The sequence below is a fragment of the Hypanus sabinus genome, chromosome 30, assembly GCF_030144855.1.
Source record: "Hypanus sabinus isolate sHypSab1 chromosome 30, sHypSab1.hap1, whole genome shotgun sequence".
NCBI classification, from domain to species: domain Eukaryota; kingdom Metazoa; phylum Chordata; class Chondrichthyes; order Myliobatiformes; family Dasyatidae; genus Hypanus; species Hypanus sabinus.
In genome coordinates, this window is record NC_082735.1 from 10,979,692 (window position 1) to 11,006,179 (window position 26,488).

Here is a 26,488-nt window from a genome sequence, read left to right on the forward strand (position 1 = left end):
AAGAATGCTGTTGAAATACCACTCACTTGCTTAGATGAGGGCAACTTCAACAAAGCTCAAGTAGCTCAAGGTCCATTTAACTGACACCCACTCACAACCATTCATCCCACTACTGACACAGTGGCAGCAGAGCTGTAGGATCTACATGATACAGTGCAGGATCTCATCAAAACTCATTAGACAGCACCTTCTAACTCAAACTAGAAGGATCAAAGGCAGCAACCCTTGCTATTGTTAGGATGCCATGGAAGAATAGCAATTAGCACAATGCTATTACAGCTTGTGGCACTCCAAACTTGAGTTCAGTTCTAGAACTAGTTCTAGTAAGGAGTTTGTACATTCTCCCCGAGTGCAGTTTTCGTTGAGTGCCCTGGTTTCCTCCCACAGTCCAAAGACATACCAGTTAGTAGGTTAATTGGTCATTGTAAATTGTTTTGTGATGAGCCGAGTGTTCAATATATGGGTTGCTCGGAAGTGCAGCTCATTGGACCAGAAGGGCCTGTTCCACGTTGTATCACTAAATGAATAAATAATGAATACCCTTGTCTGGAATTTACTCTCCAATACATACACCATCCTGACATGGAAGTACAGCACTGTTGCTAGGTCAAAATCTTGGAACTTTGCCCCTGGTAGTATTCTTAGTATATCTACATCTCAAAGACTGCAACAGTTCAAGAAAGATCTTATCACTACCTTCTGAGTTTCTGAGGAGTAACTAAGAGCAGGCAATTAAATGGTAGCTTAGTCTATGAAGCCCATGTCCCTTAAATGAATACAAAATGAAAAAATGTCCATCATAAATGCAGCAAAAATATAGTGCTCAATGATTTCCTGTCATTAACACTAAAATCAGAGCCCAAATAACTGGAGCTATGTAGCAGTATTTAATTTTTTATTGTCAGGGCATCTCGTAGGAAAGGAAATGAACAGTACTGGCAAACTTAATCAATAATTTATAGCATAGGCATACTACAAATGTAAACCTGTGTTGTAATCTGTAATAGTGTGTAGGCCACCCAAGATAAAAATGGACAGATTAGAGGGTAACCACACAAAAAAAACTAACCCAACAAAATAAAAATCAGAAACGCTGTTAATACTCAGGTCAAGCAGTATCTGTGCAAATACAAGTAGAATTAGCATTTCAAGTCAATTACCTTCTGTCAAAATGTACTGATTATCTCAACCAATGTTTACTGAATGGTACGAGAGAGCTGATAGCGCTGTGGCTGGCATGAGACATTCTAGTAAATAAATAATCAAGCAATATTTCCAGCATCCACCCTTGCCTCCAAACCTACAATTCTTCAAAAGCCTGATTCTTGTTGACACCATAAAGATCTGAGAAACAAGTTTTCCTGGTGCTGAATTTTAAATAGAGAAATTAAGCAAAATGCATCTTCAGTGTGATTTCTCTGTTACACTTACTAATAATAATCAAGTAAAACAAAACAGAAGTGTTACAGCCTGATTTTATTAACTGGATTTATATAAATGGACAACATACACAAAATGCTGGTGGAACACAGCAGGCCAGGCAGCATCTTTAGGGAGAAGCGCTGTCGACGTTTCGGGCCAAGACCCTTTGTCAGGACGCGCTTCTCCCTATAGATGCTGCCTGGCCTGCTACGTTCCACCAGCATTTTGTGTGTGTTGTTGTTTGAATTTCCAGCATCTGCAGATTTCCTCGTGTTTGCTCATTATATAAACCGAAGTGTTATAATCCTATACAGGATTTATGAAACCTTAAGCTACAATAACTGTGCAGGACAATTTCTAATGATTCGACAGATCACAAAAAAAATTGGCTAGGCTTGTTTGTTATCACACCTTTAAATGTAAAAATTTCACAGGGTATCAGGTCCTGTAGCACAATCTCTACTTCATTTTCCCCCTTCTCTCCCTCACTAGTGGGTGAGGTGCTGTCACTGAGAAGCTAATAATTGCTCACTTTTTGCAACATTCAGCTATACAGCAGCAATGCTACTTTATTATTATCCAAATCCTTTTTGAGCATGTAGCACAGCTCAGCACATTGCAGAACCAGCCTCCTCTACACGGCCTCCATCTACACTTCTTATTGCCTCAGTAAATTAGCTAGCATAATCAAAGATCCCACACACCCTAGACATTCTCTCTTCTCCTCTCCCACCAGAATTCATGAAAGGTTCTGGCCCAAAACACTGATTGTTTATCCCCCTCCAGATATGAGACCTGACTTACTGAGCTCCTCCAGCATTTTGTGTGTGTTGATCTGGATGGAAAATGTGCAACACAGGTTTTTCCACTGTACTTCGATACATGTAACCAGAACAAACCAACGTACCAATTTACATAACTCAAATTACTGTATCATACAAAATTTCACTTCCAAGTTTCTGCTTACAGCTTGATAATCAGGAACTATAACATTGCCAAGTGATGAGTTGCTAATGCCTACTGGATGACTCAAACCATTTCTGGCGCAACTGGTTATTTTTGTCTGAGGAAATGCTTTAATTAAATACCTGTTCATGAACTGTGCAATTGGATCTAAATGTAAATGAGGTCCAGATTAAGAGGATCAAAGTTTGTTCAACAGTACTGTGAATTATTTTACTTAACTGTGTATCAATGAGCCTGGTGTATTGGTCTACAGTACAAACCTGACTGAATCCATAGCTGAATTAGTAATGACAAACAGGAAGACTGTGGGTACCACTGAGAGAAAAGGAATACAAGATTAGTGGGGGAACATGTGCACTCTTCTGAGACCATATGCATTGATGGATGAGAGGAAACAGCACAGCTCTACTATAATTAGTTCAGAACACCAAAGCTGATATCATTCTCTCAGTTAAATGTTCTGGTCCTTTGGATTAATAATGAACTGGAAAAGTACACAACATAATGTCAATAATTGAGAGAAATACATCTCAGCTTACCTTTTATTTAGCACCATGTTCCCGAGCTTCAGATCCCTATGCACAATATTCTTCTGCAGAAGAAAAATAAATTACTTTTTATGATTGAGCAAGCAGACACTGAACTAAAGATTATGACTGACAGTACATTAGTTTTATTTTGCCATGCAAAAGAAACAAATTGAAAAAAGATTTCTCAAAGACTCATTATAATCAGATGGACATGTCAGATGTGAATTGAATAGTAGAAGAATTCTTCCAAGATTCCTCTTCATTACATAGCTTTTTGGTGAAGTTGCTGGTAATGTGACAAAGTGACGAACAGTATGGGAATCAGAATAGTAAAATTTGCATAAAACTCAAATACCAAATGATCTAACATACATATTTTACAACTCTGAAAAACTTAATAGCATTGTTTTAATTAATAACGACTTTTTACTAGGCTAGGAGAGTCTGCTCAAACCCTGTAGCTGGCTCAAATGAACAAAATTTTCTTCATTACTTGATTTCAAAACAGAGAAAGTTTATGTACAATCCATTTGTCATACTGCTACACATCAAATTAGAGTGGGTGAGCACATACTGAACTATTGCATTCTGAAATATATGATGAATGGTTTTAACCAAATTATCATTGAACCTTACCCACTTATTCTGGAGGAAAAATAAAACAAATAGATGGAGAAGAAAAGCATAAGCAAATTAAACATTATATCCTAATGTTTCCACTTGTCTATGCTGGTTCATTGGGTATAATTAAAAGACCTACTGCAAGTCTTCAATCCATAGCAAAAGATCAACTTGGCTCAACTGTTTGCATTTGACGCCGTTTGCCCATCCTCAACATCACATTTGTAATTGTTGAAAGCTTCTGCTGATTGTAAATTTACAGTCTTGAAAAAGGTTATTAAAATCAACACTTCTGGTGAATACTGACAAGCAAATTTTAAAAAGGGGCTCCCAACTTGGGATCCATGGACCCCCTGTGAATGGTAGGGGTCCTGACACTTTTCCCACCCAGAACTGATCCAATCAATGAAATACAGCTATTTACTACAGGGGTTTTACACATTTAAGATAAATAGTTGTTTCACTGTTAATCTGTAGAGTTAAGCTCACTTTTCTCAGGCCATTAACTGGTCTGAACTGTTTGTTGATACAATTCACCTGCTTCCAGCTCATTGACAGTACTTGACAAAGGTATGAATATATTTTTGAAGTAATTCACTTTACTAAGGACTAGGTACTGACACCTGGGTGCTAAGAAATATTCCACATAATCCCATTATGATAGTAACCTCCCTGTTTGCTGGAGAAATTGTGGAAATCAAAATGCAAATCATTATCATATTTTTTGGGACTGCCCTATTATCAAAAACTATTGGAGGGGGATACACAATGCCCTACAAGACATCTTTAAATGAGAAATACCCTTGGAGAGTAAGACCATATATTTTGGATATATACCTAAAGAACGGTTGAAAAGAGATAAATATTTAATGAATATACTGTTGGTGGCTGGTAAAAAGACTTACTAGAAAATGGTTATCACAGGAGAGCCCAACTTTAAATACATGGATGGAAATTACAATGGACATTTACAAAATGGAGAAGATAACAGCATCTGTTAATCATAAGCTGGAGCAATTTGATTCATACTGGGAAAAATGGTTTAACTATATGCCTCATAGGCCTAATTTTATTCTCACAAATCAACGAATCTGTTGTTAAAAAAAAAGATCACTCCCTACTTGTACATAGTTCTTTCCTTTTGCTTGTTTTTTCTTTCCACTCTCCAAATATCCAAATACTTTGTGGAGATTTGTGATTTATATGGTATATATGTACAATGTCTGAAATACATCTTATGGAAATGTTTGTTTGATGAACTTCAATAAAAAAATAAATTACAAAAAATAGAAAAGCTTAAATACCTTCCATTACTATAATAAAAGGTTACTTTGATGACATTATTTTCTGCTGTAGAAATGAAACTGCAAATTTATCAGTATATCAAAAATTATTTTCATAAAGCAAATTTCATGAAGCAAAACTTCAGTTCCAAAACATGTGGTCATACTGGTTTGTGAAATTTTATGTGCTTACTGATATGCAAATCATTTTATGCAAAGTACGGAGAAACATCTCTGAAATCTCACAATTTTGGATTGAAACACCAACCATCTCGAAAATGGAAGCAACTTCTGCTGATGCAAGCAGATTTATTTACTCTATTTGTGAGGTAACTGACCTCTCTACTTTCAAATACTCAAACTTGAATAAAAATCATCTTAACTTTTGTCAGGTAATTAAAAATGTTGAATGATACGTTAAATCATACAGGGGATTAAACAGTTGATAACCACACAAAGGTTATTAATACAGTAGAAAGTTAAAAACTTAAATTACTACCATCAAAATTCTGACTGTGAAATAGATACTTAAGTTACATTAACAGTTGCTCCACAATAGTTCTCTTAGAAAAAATGGACTAGTTTTTATTTAATTAAATTTGAAGCTATTATTTTCTTTCTTTTTCAATCTTTTTATTGAATTTTTCAAAGACAAATACATAACGGTCATAATAGTATAAAGGGAGTGGGATTACATTGTTGGCAATTAACATATGAGTAAAAACTATAGGTAACACCAATATAATTGACCTCCCAAACCCTTGATATAAACAAGATACAAAAATAAAATAAAAAGATGGGAAAAAAACCCCAAATTGAGAAATCAAAAACAAAATAAACTAAACAAAGCTGGGCTATTCTGTCATATCAAGTAAAATCATTAGTGTCATCAACTCCACTCCTCTTCTCAAATTAATGAATGATATAAAGGAATCGGAAAAGGTCAATTTACATTCTATGAAAGTATTGAATAAAAGGCCTTCAAGTATCTTCAAATTTAACCAAGGGATCAAAGGTACCACTTCTAATTTTTTCTAAATTTAAACAGGATATGGTTTGAGAAAACCATTGAGATGTAGTTGGAGGATTCATCTCTTTCCAATTCAATAAAATAGATCTTCTAGCCATTAAAGTAGCAAATGCAAACTTCCGCCGAGCTGCAGAGGGCAAATCTATCATTGGTAAGCCAAAAACTGCAGTAATAGGGTGAGGTTGTAAATCAATGTGCAAAACTTTCCAAAATTTTTGAAGCTATTATTTTAAGTTGCATTATGATAAAGAGGGTAAGATACAGAATTATCTCCTCTACTGATAGGCTGTAAAAATAGACAATCTAAAAATTAAACCTGAGCCATTTGGCAATGAATTGAGGAAACTAGTTTTACATGCAAAGCAACTGAAATCTTTTGAATTCTATATCTCAGACAGTGATCTCAGTACCTTCTTAAATGTGGCTACCTATCCTGACAACTATCTGTGTACATGTATTCTTTGTTCATGTATTGATTATCCCTCCAGATACCCCACAATTCAATGTGCATTTACATTCTGTTTGCCTTCCTTCGTACTTGCCTAAACAAATCCCTAAGCCATCTTTCAACACTTCCAGTCAACTTACACTCAGTGGCCACTTCACTAGCTCCTCGGTAATTAATTATTGGCAACAACTCAATACATTAAAGCAGGTAGACATGGTCAAGAGGTTCAGTTGTCGTTCAGACTAAACATCAGAATGGGGAAGAAATGTGATCTAAGTGACTTTAACCATGGAATGATTATTGGTGCCAGACAGGGAGGTTTGAGTATCTCAGGAACTGCTTATCTCCTGGGATTTTCATGCACAGCCTCGAGAGTTTGCAAAGAATGGTGTGAGAAACACAAAATATCCAATGAGCAGCAGTTCTGTGGGCAAAATCGTCGTATTAATGAGAGAGGTCAGAGGAGAATGAGTTATTGTCACCTTGAACCAGTCTGGCCAAATAGCCACACATTACAACAATGGTGTACAGAAAAGCATCTCCAAGCTCATGACATGTCAAATCTTGAAGTGGATGGGCTACAGAAGACCACACCAGGTTCCATTCTATTTCTGTACCTAACAAAGTGCCCACAGAGTGTATATGGTCAAGTGGCTGCAGGGACAGTGAAGTAGTTCCCTCTTAGGCTTTCACCTTTACCCTTAATTTATGACATCGATTTCTAGTCTCACCCACCCTTAGTGGAAAAAGCCTGCTTGCTTTTGCCTCATCAATACCCCACATAATTTTGTGCACCTCTATCAAATCAACAACACACAAAATGCTGAAGGAGCTTAGCAGGTCAGGCAGCATTGAATATGATAAAAAAAACAATCAACATGTCTGGCCGAGACCCTTCATCAGGACTGGAAAGGAAGGGGGGAAATGGCAGAATAAAAAGTTTGGGGGGGGGGAGGAGGGAGGAGTCAAGTGGGGTGGGGGGAAAAGGTAAACTGCTGGAAAACAAGTAATCTGGTACTAGAGGAGAGTGAACCATGGGAGAAAGGGATGGAGAAGGTGCACTGGGGGAGGTGATAGGCAGGTGAGAAGAGATAACATGCCAGAGTGGGGAAACAGATGAGGGAAGGGGGAGGGGAAAAGGAGAAATCAATGTTTATGCAATCAGCTGGGAGGCTACCTGGACAGAAAATGAGGTGCTGCTCTTCCACCCTGAGGGAGAGGATGCCACAGACCAACATGTCAGAATGGGAATGCAGATTGGAATTAAAATAGTCAGTCACTGGTTTGTGGTGGATGTTTTCCATTTTTTTGACAAAGAAATCCCCCAATTTACATCACACATGACAAATGTAGAGGAGACCACACTGAGAGCACCAGATACAATAAACAATTCCCACAGATTCGCAGGTAAGTGTTGCCTCACCTGGAAGAACTGTTTTGGGGCCCCAAAAGGAGGCGAGGGCAGTGGTAAATGGATAGGCGTAGGATTTCTTACTTGCAGAGATAAGTTCCACGAAGGAGATTTGCGGGAAGGAACGGATAGCAAGGGAATCTTGAGGGGAGTGATCCCTGAGGAAAGTGGAGAGTGGGTGAGGGAAAGTAAAGATGTGTTTGCTAGTCGGGTCGCACTGAAGGTGACTGAAGTTGCAGAAACTGATGTGTTGGATGCAGAGGCTCATAGGGTGCCAAATCTGCAGCCTTTCTCCAATGCTTCAGAGAATAATGCCCTAACGTAAGCAACCTTTTCCTATAACTCGGGTCAAGTCCCAGCAACATTCTTGTAAATTTTCTTTGTACTCTTTCAATGTAATTTATCTTTCCTGTAGGTAGGTGACCAGAATTGCGAACAATACTGCAAATTTGAACTCACCAACTTCAATTTTATACAACTTCAACATGACATCACAACTCCTGTACTCAAAACTTTGATTTGTGAAGGCCAATGTGTCAAAAGCTTTCTTTAGGGCCTTATCTACCTGTGATGCCATTTCCAAGGAATTATGGGTCTGTATTCCCCAATCCCTTTGTTTGTCACACTCCTACTGCTCTACTGTTCTCTGTGCAAGTTTTGCCCTGGTTTGTTCTCTCAAAATGCAACACCTCACATTAGTCTGCATTAAATTCCATCTGCCATTTTTCAGCCATCTTTTCATCTGGTCCAGATCCCACTGCAAGCTTTGATAGCCTTTCTCACTGTCCACAATGTCCCCAATCTTGGTGTCATCTGCCAATTTGTTGATGCAGTTTACCACATTATCGTCTAAATTCTTAATACAGATAATACTGAGGATATATATACAGAAAGGTGCCAGAAAAAGGCTAGTAACATCATGAACATTCCCACCCACTCTACACAGACGGTCTGTCGCTCCCCCATCAGGGAGAAAGCATCATAACATCCACACCACCAGACTAAAAACTAGTAAGGTTTTCTCCAAACAGTAAAGCTGATCAACACCTCCGACCACTAACACCACCATTACATTATTAATTCCTGTCATTTACCTGATGTACAACCTAGCTTTACTTTAAATATATAACTTATTTTATGTATTTATATATAGCGTTTGACTTTTGTGCTTCATCAGATCTAGAGTAACAATTATTTCATTCTCCTTTACACGCGTGTACAGGGAATATTAAACAGTCCTGAATCTTGATAAGCAACGGATCCTGCACCAATCCTGCAGTACACCACAAGTCACAGGCCTTCAGTCAGAAAGTCAACCATCTACCGTAAATTCAGGACTATAAGCCGCTACTTTTTTCCCATGCTTTGAACACCGCGGCCTATACTACGGTGCGGCTAATGCATGTTTTTTTTTCATGCCGCCAAAAACATTTTGCCTCGTAACAGTAGACCAATGAAATTGTATGATAAATCAAGCGCACTTTCACAATTAAATTATTGTAAATCAGTCATTTGTACTCATCCTCATCAACATGGAAAACACCCGAAGAAAAGCATATGATGCAGCTTTTAAGTTAAAGGCGATCAAGCTGGCGGTTGAAGAAGGAAATCGAGCTGCTGCACATAATCTTGGCATAAATGAATCGATGTTGAGACGGTGGAGACGCCAGCGTGAAGAACTGAGTCAATGCAAAAAGACGACAAAAGCTTTCAGAGGTAATCATAGCAGATGGCCCGAACTTGAAAACTTTCTTGAAGACTGGGTTAACACACAGAGAGCAGGCGGCCGCGGTGTTTCCACCGTGCAGATCAGACTGAAGGCTAAAGCAATCGCCACCAAAATGAAAATCAAAGATTTTAGAGGTGGGCCATCGTGGTGTTTTAGATTTATGAGACGAAAAGGCCTGTCCGTCAGGGTACGCATGACTCTGTGTCAGCAGCTCCCTCCCGACCACGAGGAAAAGCTTGCTAACTTCCGCACATTCACTCAAACAAAGATAGCGGAGAATTCCATCGGGCCAGATGATATCATAAATATGGATGAAGTACCTTTGACGTTTGACCTGCCTCTCACTCGGACTGTTAATAAAAAAGGTGACTCGTCCATCACACTGAAAACAAGTGGCCATGAGAGAACGCATTTTACTTGTGTTCTGAGCTGCACAGCATCCGGACTAAAGCTTCCACCGATGGTGATTTTTAAGCGGCTGACAATGAAAGTTCAGTGAAAGCTGCCATCAAGAGTACAAACTCAATTCCAGCTGTGATTCCTGAAGTATTTGCAGCCACTGGACATCAGCGTGAACTGGGCATTTAAAGTGGCACTGCGCGTTGAGTGGGAGGCTTGGATGACGAGCGGCGAGAAATCCTTTACCAAAACAGGACGCATGCGAAGAGCATCTTTAACTCAAGTCTGCCAGTGGATCCTAAATGCGTGGAGCCGTGTCACAACATCCACCATCACCAACGGGTTTCGAAAGGCTGGACTGCTGCGTGATGAAGAGGACCGCGTGCGCTCAAGTGAGAGCGACAACGAAGAGACTGAAGTGAGTGACGAGATCCTGAGGTTATTCAATTCGGACACTGAAGGACTTTGATGGTTTTAGTGCGCAGGAGGAAGATGAAGAAGGCGATCAATAACTTTTCCTGGTAGGCTGCAGTATATATATTTTTTTACCAGTCGTTAGGAGATATTGGAATGTTGCTCGTGCACTGTTCAGTAAAAAAGTATACGCAACGTAATTTGTGTGTTACCGATACGTATGTATAGTTAAAAGTAGCTGTGTTACAGGCACTGTTCGAAAAAAAGCATTTGCAATATATATTTGTTTATGTTACCATACGGATTTAATTATAAGTTAAAAAATCCTCACGTGTAATATCTTTCTGTGTAAATATCTCATATTACAATGTGGGACACCTGCGGCTTAAAATCCGGTGCGGCTTGTACAAGTACAAAATTGATTTTCTTTCTAAAATTAGAGCGTGCGGCTTTTAATCAGGTGCGCTCTGTAGTCCAGAATCTACGGTACTCACATTCCCTGACTTCTCCTACTAAGCCAATTTTTAAATCCAGATTACTACTTCATCCTGAATACTAGGTTACTAAACCTTCTGGACCAGCTTTTCTTGTGGGAGTTTGTCAAAGGCCTTGCTAAAGTCCATGTAGACAGGTCCAGTCCCTTCCATCAACTTCCCTGGTAACCTCCTCGAAAAACTGGTTAGACACAACCTACCGTGCACAAGGCCATGTTGACCACCTCCAATTAGTCTGTTTATCCAAACAGTTACACATTATGTCCCTTACAGTATCTTCCAATAATTTACCCATTACTGACATCAAGTTCACTGGCCAATAATTTCCCACTTATTCTTAGAGCTTTTCTTGAACAATGATCTACATTAGCTCTTCTCCAGTCATCTGGCACCTCACACTAAGGACATGGCTAAGGACATCTTAAATACTTCAGCCAGAGCCCCTGCAATTTCTGGCCTCCCAGATCCGAAGGAACACCTTGCCAAGCCCTGAAGACTTAATTTGACTCAACACAGCAAGCACCTCCTCTTCTGTAATTTCGATAAAGTCCATGATCAGGGACACTTTTTCCCTTATTACGTTGAATAACAGGTGAACGAGTAGTCTTTGGGGTACTGCAAGTCTGTGTTTTTTCTGATGCTTTGCTGCACGCTTGAGTGCTCGGTAGGGGGTGCCGATGCTTGTTGCTGGTGGAGGGAGGGAGGGTCGTTGCTTTGTTGCTGCTTGTGCATGGGAGGGAGAGCTGGGGGGGCTTTGGGGTTCTAACATTTAACTGCCTTTCATTCTTTGAGGCACTCCTCAGTTTCTGAGGATGTTTGCAAGGAATTTCCTAATGTTGTATTGTATACATTTCTCTGACTTTAAATGTACCTATTGATCTCACTACTCTTTTGCCTTAGTTCTATAGACTGCATCTGTCTCCTGAGTAAATATAGATACAAAAAATCCATTTAAGATCGCCCACGTCTCTTCTAGATCAACGCACAGGTGACCCTACTGATTTTGTCCCTTGCTATCGTTTAGTTCTTAAACTATCTGTAGAAGCCCTTCAGCTTCTACAGAGAAACCTCATGTCTTCCTTTAGCCCTCCTGATTTTCCTCTTCTGTGTTCTGTTGCATTTCTCATACTTGTCAAGCAACTCATATTCCTTGTTGCCTATATCTGTTATACCCCTCCTCCTTTTTCTTAACCAGGGCCTCATCTTGTACAACCTTGGCAAATACTCAGTTTTCCACAAAACATTCAATCATTCAGGAACCAAAATTCAAGCTGATTTCTTAAAATTCTTATGCTTTTCTAAGAAATAATTCATATTGGTTACTTTTTTCGAACAATTTTCCCACCACCAATGTCAGGTTGTTTGCCCTGAAATTATTCTATTCTTTTCATGTTTTTAAAATAACAGTAGCGAACCAGCAGTCTACCAACACTCTCGCATCACCTCTACAACCATACAAGATTAGAATCTCAAAGACCTTACTCAGCTCCGATTTTCCCTGGTATGCTGCAACATACACAAAGGACTGTGGAAGCTGTTTTAACCTATACTCATGAAGAATTTATCCTACTGACCAGATCTAATATGACTACTGCAAATGTAAATAAATAAAAGCAGCCCCTTACCTTGTGTAAAGCTTCCACTACCCGTACCACATCATAAAATATTGCAATTGTTTCACGTTCACTGAGCCTCTTCTCTTTAATAACATAATGCTGTAGATTGATGAGATCAGCCGTCTTGTCACTGAAGTCATGAGCACAAAGGCAGTCAAGAACTAAACAGATTCTTTTCTTCATTCTCCGTACAAGCTTGTTTGATTCAAACTCTTCTACAACAGCTCTATCCTGTAAAAGAATAAACACTTTCAGAACCAGAAAAATTAATGTAATCCAATTTATTCTGAGACACTGGGTTTCTGCTTATAAATTGGTAATATTTGCAAACAAAAACAAGCTTCACAAATGCAAACTGGTAAGGAACAACTTAGTTTTAATTGAAAAACTTTTGAAACACTGGCTCTCCCACAAGACTTCAGAAAGTACACTCTAATTTCTAAAGTTAATACATTTACCACATGATGAAGAGCTAAATTTTAAACTACATCTCCTCCTAGATCCCCCTTCACAGCCATCATGCATTTGTTGGGCACCTGCCTAGTCCAGGAAATAAACACTAGAAAAAAAAACCTTGATTTGCTTCTTAAGGAAATATGTTATTTGGTATTTCAATGTATAATCTAGATTAAGGTTTATCGAACTTCATTCATACTTTACGTACCAGTGGATACTGCTATACTTTTAAAACTTTACTGCATGAAGCAACTTTCTCAAATTGATAGACTTAAAAAGAGAAGTAATTTGCAAGATAACTAAAGTTGATAGCAGGTATACCAAAAGCATGTAGATGATCATCAAGCCCTCTCAAAGTATTCAATATACTATGCTTTACCTGAAATAGACCATGGTGATGCACCACTCCATCTTGACTATGCAGCAAGGACAGAAGGGAGTACTCTGTATGTAAAAGCATCTTGCCTTGTCTTTCTTCCTGAGTTTCAATTCCTTCACCTTTATCCTCAAGAGTAAGAATCTAAACAGTGGTAAGGGTTAGGTAAGGCAGTGAAGTTAAAATTCAAATAATTCATATCAATCTGAATTCTATGATATTCATATCTTCTTGAATGTCTAAGTACTTATTGAATTACATGTGTCAATTAAATACAAAAATAACTGACCTATTAATACACAAAGTAAGCAAGCTCACTGACATGAGAAAGCATTTTTTTCTTGTACTTGTTTCATGTATGTCTACTAAAACAAATCATAAGTTCATCGCAGTATGTAACCTTTGGAATCAAGCTTATGCCAACTCAACACTAAAACAACCTATTTCAATCCTCCATGTACTATCTCAAACTAGTAAACCTATGGGGGGGGGGGGGGGAGAGAGAAAACTTTGCTTCACTCAATCCACTCAGCAATAACATTAAAAAAATAAGTTGCCCACCAGGGCCTTTGAGCCAAATGCTCTGACTAAAATGGGGGCTGATTAAAGATCTTAAGCCTTCTTTCCAGCATGATTGCCATCGCAACATTTATCTCTTGTGTTTATCATTTCACGTTCTTGATCTTTTTGCAAAGCAGTGGATGAAAGAAAACATGATAACTAACGTAGATACCTTAGTACATACCGCTGTGGAAAGGAAAAGTAGAGCATGACTCTATTAAATGCAAATGTGAAATGTGCAGTAAAACAAAGGACAAAGACAAAATCCAGGCAAGATTAGCTTGGGGCAACTGTAGTCAAGTGAGACTGCTGGTTATTACCAAACCAGCAGGAGTACCAGCAGGACTACAAGTGAGAGCAGGACCTCTGCATATTACAAGTAAGATAGGCTAGGGTGACTGTGACAGTGTGTACTCAAGCCAGACAAGTAAGGCCTCCAGATAGTGTGACTTTTCCAGAAATATCTTCCTAAAGCATAACATCTCTTTACACAGTGGGAGAGTGCCTGAGTCTGTCAAGATAGGGATAACCAAAGGATGCGAAGCATTCCCACAACTAAGGGTCAACTGCTTTACTAACATCAAAGTATCTGGTGTCAACTTGAAATTTTGATCGACTTTTAATACCTCTCTTCTGAGTACCGACTAATCTTGCAAATAAGGAATTCAAACATATACATTTGACCAAATGGTCAATATCCATAACTGATAAGTCAGTTCAGTATAAAAGTGGTTTCAGAAGTGTGGATGACAAGGGCCCATGCTGTTCTCCTTGTGCACAAGTATCATTAAAGGAATGCCTGAGCTGTAAAAGCTCGCGTGTTCTGGGCCCAGTTACTTAATTTTATCAGCAATAACTGCATGAACTTGCATTAAACACAGATTTTAGATATGGGATTAAGAGCTGGGAGACCAACTCAAGTTCAATACGATACTCTGCTTTTAAAACTGCAATCTATTTATAGATTTACCAGAGGAACTTGCATTCCAGTGTCCAAAGACATAGTCTCTCATCTCATTTCAATAGTCAATTATTCCACAGGACTGTTGGCAGGTGAACTCAGGCACAATCTTCAATTCTCAGTTATATATGGTTCAGATTTGGTGGAGATGGGCATGGGGCTGAGATGGAGGGGAGAAACAGTACATAAACTAGATGTAAAAGTTAATAAACAGAATGGACTTGTTAATTGCATTCAATGGTGTTTAATGACAAATAAATGCCAGTGAATGAAATAAAGCCAATTATTACCATCCCTTCTGGTCAAGGATTATAGAAGTTTAGCTGATAAAAGATTGTCATGGGCTTAAATTTCAACCTCCTTAAACACATTTAACAAATTTGGCTAATTACTTTTTGAAACAAATTAGCAAATGTGTTCTTAAATTCAATTGCCAATGCCAATGACAAATATGTAATACTTCACCATGAAAAAAATCTCTCTGAATACATGTGAAAGTTTGGAAACTTGGTGTGCAGCTGACCATTTCTACAGTTCAGGTAAATGGAATTTAAAAATTCACCACTCAATATGCAACAATTATTGGAGTGAAAATGAAGCTTTAGCCCAATGCCTCTGTTTACTGTGTAAATAAGACAACCTTTACTCACTTTTAATTGATAGAAGTCATCTGTTCCATCTTTTCTTGCCAAACATTGAACAATGCTCTGAACAGGTGAATTTCCTAAACGAGGACCTAACCAAAAAAATAAATTGTTTTAAAAAGAAAATGCATACACCAGAGATTCCTTTCAATTTAGTGGAAGACCGATGACTCACAATTGCATAAAAGACTTCCCTAACGTGTAGGACTTCTTACTCATTTTAAAATCAAGGTTATTGTGTATATTAAGTGCCTGCTGGGAACAGTTTGGTATGACTAATCCCTTGAGTCACTAAAAACCCCCATAAAAACAACACGCAGCTGACAAGTCCTAGTAGAGACTAAAATCGACAATTTTGAATCCTTGAGTACAATCCTTAAGACATAGCTAACCTAATGTGTCATTTATTTTAAACGTCTCAGGAAAGAATCCGAGTACAGAACAGGGTTTAAATAATTCAGGATAATTTTTTATAATGCATATGGTTTATCAGGTAATAGGCCTATCTCCAAATTAGGAGAGTCTCCGGGTTTCAAATGCTTCTCTACTACATTTGATATTCAAACCTCAGACCCACTCTTCCAGAAAGTTCCAGCAGAACTTTCTTAAAAACCCATCAGGAGCAGATGTCAAGACAATACTTGACCCTCCCTATCCCAGGAGCAATAGTTGGCATATATTTATAACAATTACAGGCAAAATTCTGCTAAATCACAGAGAATGAGGATCAAATTCATATCTTTCCAGCCAAAATGAGATCTGGATTGCAATAAGTTTTGCTGGCTCTCAGTCTTTAGAGTAGTGAGTTGGGAAGGGTACTTAGCACACACCCTATATGCAATTCAGCCTGAGCCACACCTTAAATCCCTCTGGTAATTGTGCTTACAGAATGGTGCTGAATAATGAGTGCCAACATTTAGTTTCAGCATCACAAGAGGAATAACATTACATTGACAAATCAGGAAATGCAGATAAACTTATAATTGCCATTCATCTGCTATCCTTGCCCTCCTTTCTACTCTAGGCTGTTGTCTTGGGAATTACTGTGAAAAAAGCCTTGATGAATAATGGCTGTATATTTTGCAGACTGCATACATTTCATTGATTACCAGTCAAGCATATATTTAGAATGTGTTACAGGATATTAATGAAGTCCTGACCAAGGAACTGATAAACAGAAGAAAATCTGTAGTTGCTAGAGATCCAAAGCTCTGCATTGATGCTGCAGAATGGGTAACAGAAATGAGCCAACATAGCCAAATGAGACAAGCTCAGGTAAACAACTTGACAGCATGGATGAAATGGGCCAAAGGGCCTGTATCTGCAACATCTAACTCTGACTTTACATATCAGTGATAAATACTGTTATTTAATCAGTTTCATTATGTGCATGATTGAATGAGCTTCTGGTCAATGGTGACCTTTTAAATGGCAAATCTCAGTAATTTTTCAGACAGTCATTGCCTGGGAATTACATGATAGGAATGTGACTTGTTATGTATCAATCCATGTTTAAATGCAATCTGGATATAACTGTAAGCAGACATGGAATGTATCATATCTAAGTTGCACATGAAGATGAATATTTTGCCAACATCTCCACTTCTTACCCAACAATGGAAAGCAATTGCTCGTACAGTTGAACATAGCTGTGGAATCTGCAGTGAGGTCTGTGTGGCCAATACCAACCATACCTTATTCTGACCCTATTAAGTGCATTTTCAGTGGCGGGGCTTTTTTCTCCCCACAAATTTCCCTGATTTGATTCTTGATGCCACACTCAGTCAAATGTTTCAACGTGAAGGACAGTAATTGTCATCTCACTTCTGGAGTTCAGCCTATCAATGTTTGGACCTAAACTTCAACGATGATCAGGTGATCCTGATGACACCCAACACAGCAAGTTATCAGTGATTTAGTCACACATGCTAACAGTATCAAAAAACTACTTCCATCATTTTGCTGATAGTCAAGATGCTAATTAACAAGACTAGCTTTGTTCTGCTTTTTGCATGCAAAGCCCATTTGGGGATTCTTCCATACTGGATTGGTACCAATGCTGTAACTGCCCTGGAATCATTAAGCAGGAGGTAAAGCTTGTCCCAACCACAAATATACATATAACAGTTCTAATATTGCTTGATTTCATAACCATTACTGAACCAACTGTCTGTGTAATTCTTGCTATAACAGGACTCAAATGAACCGCACACTGGCTTTTGCAATGATGGGGATCTCAGGAGCAAGGCAATATGAATCACCTACTTGGCACTTCTGACTGAAGACAGACACAAATACTTCAGCCTTGGCTTTAGTACTCACAGGCTAGATGCAGCCATCACTGATTAACCACTCTGATGAGTCATAATTTTTGTGTTTATTAAATCCATCATTTTGGAAAGAACATCCAGCTGAACCAGTTTCCCCATTCTCCATCTCACTGAAAACAATTTATGTACATACAAAATTCCACAAGCACCTTATTCAAATGCCCTCTGGTCAAGAAGCTGCAGAGTGGGTGCTGAAAGGACGTTATAACACTTCTCCATATGCTTTCAAATTTTTTCCCCCTACATCAGCCAGGGTAAAAACGCTTGCCACATTTTCTCATTATTTGCTTACAATTAATTAGCTTCCCAAATATCTCAAATGACAAAATATTTGGGACCTCAGCCACAGAAACAAAGAGCCCAGATTTGATCCTTTGAATGCTGAACTGATCTTAACCAAATACAATTAGTCTCAGTGCACCAGGCATGAATGAAATCTGTCCGTGCCATAAACTACTGAAATTAGCAGGAAAAAAAGTCCTATTCTTAAAAGCAATACAGCTCCAAAATGAGCGCATGACAGGTAAAATTTAGATGAAACACATCAGTAACTGGATGATTTTGCTAACTAATATCCACTTCCTAGCTTCAATCAGGGTAGGTACAAATAAGAGACAAAGAGTACTATGTACAAATTCAGAATGAGAGAAATAGCTCAGAAAAATATGCCATGGTTAAATAGCATTTTTCCTTTGAAATTTTCTAAGTTACGGAACTCACCAAGGATAAATGGCCCAGCTCTTTTACTGTTGCTCCCAGAGATCCCTGTACAAAGAGCTTTGGATTGTACCGAGGATTCACCAGCTCCTCTGTCTAGCACTCGCCTCTTCATCTTCCTCCTCCAATTCTAGAGAATACAAACAAGTATAATTATTGATTACACTCAGTTAATTCAACAGACAATAATTAACATTTTAAATGCCACCATCTAGACAGTTTAGCTACACAGGAATTAATATAGATATTGTGTAATTATTCCCCACAAGAAGGGAGTACCGTCACATACCAGCTTCTAAAAGTAGAGCCAGCGTGAGAAGTTATGGTTATGAAAATGATGCAAACAACAATTCCCAGTTATGGAAAACAAGTAGTGAGTAATCAGCACTGAACCTCCTTCATTTTCATGTGCACAAAGCTTTTGCATAGCTTTTTTTAAAAAACGCCCCAAGAATAAATTCTGTGTCATCATTAAGTAGGAGGGAGACATTGGCTTTCAATGAAAAAAATACTAAGCAGGTTACATATTTATATCAAAGCGCTTTCCTTTCAATTTCAAGATTCTTCATTACTAAAATTTTATCAACCCCCTTCATTGTCCATAAACAGCCAGCTCATTATACCAAGGTATAGATATAATAAATATTGCTAAGTAATTGGTAGTTTTAGAAAACAAAGAGCACCTTTTTACAACACCACTACATGTTACAGCTTCTGAAATAATATTTAAGTTCAGTGGTGGATTTAAGAATCTACATTGCACCGGGGGAGGGAAAAAAGGAAGAATAACTTAATGCTACGATTCTTCCACCTACTCCTCAGAAGTGAACTAAGATATTCTTTCCACTATTTTACTGCAAATTTGTCACCAGATCTGCATTTGGTTTCATTTACATTGATGTACAAATACCTATTGCTAATTCATCTGGAGTGAGAGTGAGTCTCCCTGACAATAGGAAAGGTTGGGCGGCAAAGATTTCATGGTCTACAGTTGCATTACAGCAAAATAGCTGTCAGTAAAGAAAAAAAAGTGAAGACAACAATACAGAAGAAAGGAAAGCAAAGATAAAGTAAACAGTATTATTGTGATGAGAGGAGAGAACTACTGAAAACAAAACAGGTGGTATCAATGCCCTGTCAAGTACAGAGGAGTGAAAATCAGTCAAGTAAAAAAAGACTTTAGCATTATGTGTGGAAAGTGGCAATATTAGAACAGATGGGAAAATTTGAAGAATGGAATGGAATCTCTACAAGTAGCAGAGTGTGGGGGTGTGTATTCAAGGCATTTGTGGGAGTAAAAGACAATGCAAGAGACTGGTCATTAACCTGTTCCCTCTAATGGAGATAGAGAAATTAAGAAAGAGAGAGGAAGCAGCAGTAATAGATCACATTTAAATAAGAGTAGCATGTAAAATGGCAGAAGAATTATGATTTTGTTTTGAGTTTTCTGCGAGTGTAAGAATCAGCACAAATATTCAATCAACCAGGAAAAGTTCAAAAAAGCCTGTGAAAGAATGAAAGAATACACTATACATCTCACAAAGAAACAGGAATAACTTATACACACAGATTCCCACCATTACACCTTTGATATGAAGGAAGTGAGTGTAATTAAAGGAGAAGTTATTCACCGTGAGAACAAATTAAACCAGGCAAAGGAAGTAAGTGGAGGCAAGGTATAGTCCAAGACTACATTCAAAATTACAATTTTGTGAACATGCCCATGAAAAGTCAAAAACCTCATTGCACCAATGAAAAGCATTGGTGTGAAGTAGCTTTTAAAATGAACCAGTCCTATGCCTTGTACTTTTTGAGCTAAAAATTCACCCAGACACTTGCACATTCAAAAACAAGGGGTTGCAAATAGAATTACAAATGTTTATACAACAATATAACCCCATAAAGTCTTGACCAACATAAATATACTCTTGGTAATGATGCTTTTCCTTTGCAGATGAGTATGGGTCTGACAAATGCACTAGATTTAATTTGTTCCATCATTTTCTTCTTAAACAACTTAGGATTAAAAATGATTTTCTTCCACTTCAGTTCATCAGATAATTGATGGGTCCATAAATAAGCAGGGCAGGTGGGTGGATAGTTTGTGAGGTGTGTTCTTTCTGCCATTTATGCTGGGCCCCTGTGTGCTTCTGATGAATGGGTGAGGTATCCAGTGTCATCACTTCTCCAAGTTGAGCCAGGGATTCCCAAGAGTCACGGGGGTCACAACATTTTAAAGGAGGCTTTGAGAATACCAGAAACCTTCTCTGGCAATGCTCATTTCAGAACTTGGAAATAAATTTGAGAGTTTGGTATGCTCAAACATGTACTATAGTACAAGATTCACTTGGGCTAACTACTGATCTGAATGATTTCCCAATTTGAGTTAAGTTTGTTAGGCATTGTTTGATCATTTACTTCACGGGGCAATGATGCTTAAACATTATTACTATCAACAATTCACCACCGACCTATTCACCCAAAATGATCACACAGGAGTTTTCATTCTAACCAATAGAAGTGGGAAAAAATTGAATTTTACCCACAAGACAAAAAACTCAAATAGAATTTGCTTTTATTCATTTATAGTTGCCTGACCTAAGATTGCAAACAATTACTAATGAAGCTGACTGTGAAAAAACACTCAAAATTCTGCAGTAATAAACAAGTACTAATCCTGATAAAAATAATCAAAGCACTTGATAATTTTGGCACCTGTCACTGTGGTGGGGGTAGTGGTGGTGGCAGCAGGGGCAGATGTGGGATAGGATGTAGATGGATTGGAAAAATGGTAAGGAATTCTTTATACTTTGCTCTTGAGTTATGAAGATTGAATCACCAATATTCAATACCAAAATTGATCTTTAGCCTACAACAGAGTGAGAGTTATGCGAACAGGGAGGAAAGTAGACCCAAGGTTAAGGCCAAATAAGAATAGACTTTAAGGGCCATATGCACAATTCATATATTAACACAGGACATTTCATCCCCATTCTAAGAAGTCAACTAAATGCTACTGTCATGTTCTGTGGAGTTTCGGATTCAGCAGAAAAACTCTTCCCTGAGAATGTGCCTTTCAAAGGGTCTTGCCAACTTGATCAATCAATCAATATCACAACAGTTTGGTTTTAACTTCAGCACCATTCTTCTCCATTAAACCATGTCACTTGATTCACTGAATACCTAAGAATCAACCTATCTCAATCTTGAATATGAAAGATAATTATGTCTCCACAGCTCTCTTGAAAAGCAAATACCAAGGAAGTATCAATCATCTCAGGAAAGAAATTCCTTCTCAATTGTCCTGAATGACCTACACTTCATTTGAGACTGTGGCCATTGGATCTAAACAACGAGACCAAGGAAATCTTCATCCATTTATCGGTCTTCTCTCATTTCATACACAAGATCTATATTTACATGAGGTTATGTTGTATCCTTCTAAACATTAGAGTATAGACCAGGCATGGGCAAACTACGGCCCGGGGGCCATATGCGGCCCATTAAGCTTTTTAATCCGGCCCGCAGAACTTGATGAAATTATATTAATAAACCTTCTTAACGTTTTTCCCCGCAATTCTGGCGTTTTCCCAATAGATGACGCACTCTATATACATTGACCTTTGTTGAGGTGCAGCGTATTACTCCACATTTGCGCTTTACTCTTTGTTCGGCTCGACCTATTTGTGTGAACAGGCGTTCAGCGTCATGAACATCAACAAAGCCAGCCACAGATCCAAGTTAACTGACCAACACCTCAGATCCATCCTGAGAATCGCCACAACAAAACTAAATCCAGACTTTGATGAGCTGGCTAAAAAGGGAGACCAACAACACTGTTCCCACTGAAATTAAAAATAAGTTTCTTCATTGTGTTATGTAAAAAATGCACTTGAAAATATTTTTTTCCAATAAGCCTTACATGTTACATGTCATTTCAGTTAAGTGATGGACATGAGTAGTGCGCAGGTGCACGGACGTTCTCAAAATAAAAAATGCGCTCCAGATCAAATAACACGCTCCTCATACTGGCGAGCTGTCACTGTTCTGTCCTTGTGCTGGTCGTTGTTGAGTTTTGGCACAGGAGACAATTGAATAAGAAGGAGCAGGACAAGTTGACCTGCATCTCCTACCGTTTTTGAAATAAAGACAGTCAGGAGGAGAGTGATGATGATAATATCTTGAAGGATAACAGAATTTTCAGTGCTTTAAAATAATAACTGTTACTATTAAAAAAAGCTGTATTTTATTCATTTAATTTTCAGTGTTTTAAAAGTCATTTCAATAAATAGCTAAATACCATGGGACTTCAGAGACAGATATTTTGTTGTAATGCATTTGTTCATTTTCAATTGAAATTAAAGCACATGTTTTCTACATATCCCATGATATTTTATTTTCTCTTATGAGGTGTATTACCAAAACACTCCGTCCATCTGCTCCTGGTCCGGCCCCCCTGTCAAATTTTAGAACCCTTTGTGCCCCACAAGTCAAAAAGTTTGCCCACCCCTGGTATAGACCCAGAATGTTTCACCCCATCCATATGGCAACATCTCCACTTTCCAGCAATCAATCTGAGGAACATTCTCTGTATTCCATTGAAAATATTCTCTTCTTTAGGTTGATAAACAAAGCTCATAAGAGAATTCCAAGCCAGATCTCATCAGATTCTACAAAGACATCTTTATTGCAAAATGATTCAAGGACAGGAATAAAGCCTAATTAATTTAACTAGGTACACCTGCTCATTAAAGCAAATATCAGACAATGCATAGAAACATGGAGACATGGTCACCAGGTTCAGTTGTTTTTTTTTAGTCCAAACATCAGAATGGGGAAGAAATGTGATCCAAGTGACTTTGACTGTGGAATGATCGTTGACGTCAGGTGGAGTGGTTATGTTAATGCTAATGTTGTCAGTACGATAATTTTCTAGCTCTGCCTATTACTATTATTTTCTAAATTCCTGAATATTTTCCTTCTTACTGACAGGAGACTAACTGGTCTGTAATTCCCCTCCCTTTTAAATTACACAGTTGCTTCACTGCCTTCCAATCTAAATGAAACTCACCAGAATACTTGCAACTTTGGAAGAAGCCACTCTTTAAAAATTTGGGATGACTCTTCACATTCTGGGGATTTCATTAGCTTTACGGTAAAGGTCAGCTGCACTAACTTAGACTGCTTTACCTGAAAATTTGACAGAAGTTGATTTTGTAAATTATATTTAAAGCATGCTGGGAAGGCAGTCAAAAAAGAGGAACTTGCTAGGTTATACACGATTAGGGACTTGGAACCGGGCAGAACTGCAAGCACAATGACAGTAGATCAAATGGCTTCTTTTTATTCCTTATAACCCTGTATGGATGGTCTTCTACAATATTATCAGAAAAAGGCACAAAAAACTAAGTACGACGAGACTATCCAGACATCTACCATATGCCTATCAATGATGGAAAAATATGCGTGAGAATTGGAGGTATGACTAGCTGCAAAAAAATACCAAGTTAAATACTGTATAAGTGATATGTTCAAATAGATACAGAGCTTATAAAAAGTTTTCGCACACCCCCAGAAGTTTTCAAGTTTGATTGTTTTACAACATTGAATCATGATGGATTTCATTTGGCTTATTTTAGACCCTGATCAACAGAAAAAGACTTTTTCATGGCAAAGTGAAAACAGATCTCTGCAAAGTGATCTAAATTAATTAGAAATATGAAACAAAAAATAATTACCTAAGTACTCACCCCCTTTAATACGACACACTAAATCATCACTGCTACAGCCAATTGGTTTTAAGAAGTCACAATTAATTAAATGGATTTCACCATGTGCAGTCAAGGTCTTTCAATTAATTGGGGTAAAAATACACCTGTATCTGGTGAGTCAGTATCCCGGCAAAAACTACACTAGACAAAAAGAACACTCCAAGCAACTCCGCAAAAAAAGATTATTGAAAAGCACAAGTCTGGAGATCAATACAAGAAAATTTCCAAGTAACTGAATATCCTTTGGAGTACAGTTAAATCAATCATCAAGAAATGGATAGAATATGGCACAGCTGTAAATATGCCTAGAGTGGGCCATCCTCAAAAACTGACTGACCATGCCAGAAGAGGATGAGTGACCAAGAGACCTATGACAACTCTGGAGGAGTTACAAGCTTCAGAGGCTGAGATGGGAGAGATAGTGCAACTGGTGCTTCACCAGTCACAGCTTTATGGGAGGGTGGCAAAGAGAAGGCCACTGTTGAAAAAAATTCACATGAAATCTCGGCTAGAGTTTGCCAGAAGGCATTTGGGAGACTCTGAAGTCAACTGGAAGAAGGTTCTGTGGGTCTGATGAAACAAAATTGAGCTTTATGGCCATCAGACTATGTTTGCAATCAGCCAAACACCACACAGCATCAAAAACACACCATCCTACTGTGAAGCATGGTGGTGACTGCATTATGCTTCACTACAAGCAGATCCTGGAAGCTGAAGGATAAAATGAATGCAGAAAAATACAAGGAAATCCTGAAGCAGTCTGTAAGAAAACTGCGACCTGAGAGAAGATTTGTTTTCCCGCAAAGCAATGACCCCACGTATAAAGCCAAAGGAATGGCTTAAAACAAAGTTAATGTCCTGGAGTGACCAGGTCAGAGCCCAGACCTCAATCCAATTGTGAATTTGTGGCTAGACTTGAAAGGGGCTGGTCACTGACGATCCCCATTCAATCTACCTGAGCTTGAGCAGTTTTGTAAGGAAGAATGGGGAAAATTTGCAGTGCCCAGATGTGCAAAGCTGACAGAGGCCTATCCACAAGGACCCAAGACTATAATTGCAGCCAAAGGTGCATCTACTAAATACTGACTTCAAGGGGATGAAAACTTAATGCAATCATTTTGTGTTTATATTTTAATTAATTTGGGTCACTTTGTAGAAATGTTTTCACTTTGACACGAAAAAGTCTTTTTTGTCCATCAGTGTCAAAAAAAAAAGCCGAAGTACATCCACTGTGATTCAATGTTGTTAAAAAATAAAACATGAAAACTTCCAAGGGGGTGAATACTTTAGTTAAATCAGCCAGCCCAGAATATTACTGAAGTAGATGAAAGCAAAAAATATAAAGGAAAACTAAATGAATCAAAAAAAAGCATTGCAAGGGAAAGAGATTACATTAGGAAATCATAACAACACAGAAAAAGCCCATTTAGACAACTGGGTTTTTGACTTTGCAGCCTCCACTGAGGCTTGGGTGCATCCCCACATTTTTGCAATGTGCAAAATGCGCTGAATTTTTTGGGAAATAAAGTCCCTAAACATACACAGGTTGAGCATCATAAATGCTTGGGGCTGAAAGTGCATTTATTTAAAGAGATAGCTTGGGGATGGAGCCCAAGTCTAAACACAAAATCCATTTACATTACATATACAGCTACACATATACACCTTGAAGGTAGTTTTACAAAATATTTTTAATAATTTTGTGCATTAAATAATAATATGTATATTGAACTAGCAGAAAGGCAAGCTATTACTATCTCGGCCGCCCAGGTGGACAGTCAACGACTGTTTGGGTATTGCTATCATTTCCGACTCTAAATTTACATGCTATCAGTAAGCAATCTGTGTCTTACATTTGTTCACCACATATGGAGTGATGGAGCCATTCAGCAGGTTAGATTTTCATCTGCGACGATCTTAGAAAACTCAATGAATTCCTCTGCTGCCGTGTGATCAGCAGGCACTTTATCACCACAGATCTTTAAAGCTGTAATGACATGCCTTTTCTTAAATTTCTGCCACCAACCTGTTGATTATTCACAATTACCTTCAATGTTCAGTTCGTCTTGATAGGTCTTTGCTTGTTTCATGATCAGTGTACCTTTAAGTGGCATATGTTCACTCCAACACTAATGAATTCATTCTTTCAATACACCACCAAGATCTTTGTTTTTCACTTCATGCAGTTTTTCTATTTTTCATTAACTTCTGTTCAATACACGAGGTCACTTCTCAGAACTGTCTATGGCACAGAGACCTGCGCATCACATGAGAACCTTCAAGCGCTTTATGGAATTTTCCATTTGTGA

The 26,488-nt window shown here is 38.2% G+C and overlaps 1 protein-coding gene across 4 annotated transcripts in view; it reads right to left on the reverse strand.

Annotated features, from left to right (window-relative positions):
• Positions 1–26,488, reverse strand: part of stk40 (serine/threonine kinase 40) — a 101,713-nt gene that overhangs the window by 54,843 nt on the left and 20,382 nt on the right. For 3 of the 4 annotated variants that reach the window (XM_059954325.1, XM_059954326.1, XM_059954323.1), the window contains exons 2-6: positions 18,412–18,538; positions 15,368–15,453; positions 13,199–13,339; positions 12,373–12,594; positions 2,928–2,980 (exon numbers count right to left, since the gene is read on the reverse strand). In XM_059954325.1, the coding sequence (XP_059810308.1) occupies positions 2,928–2,980; positions 12,373–12,594; positions 13,199–13,339; positions 15,368–15,453; positions 18,412–18,523 (614 nt within the window). In that variant the 5' untranslated portion in view covers positions 18,524–18,538. Of the gene's footprint in view, positions 1–2,927; positions 2,981–12,372; positions 12,595–13,198; positions 13,340–15,367; positions 15,454–18,411; positions 18,539–26,226; positions 26,355–26,488 lie in introns of those variants that run through there. The other variant, XM_059954324.1, reaches the window with a different exon arrangement.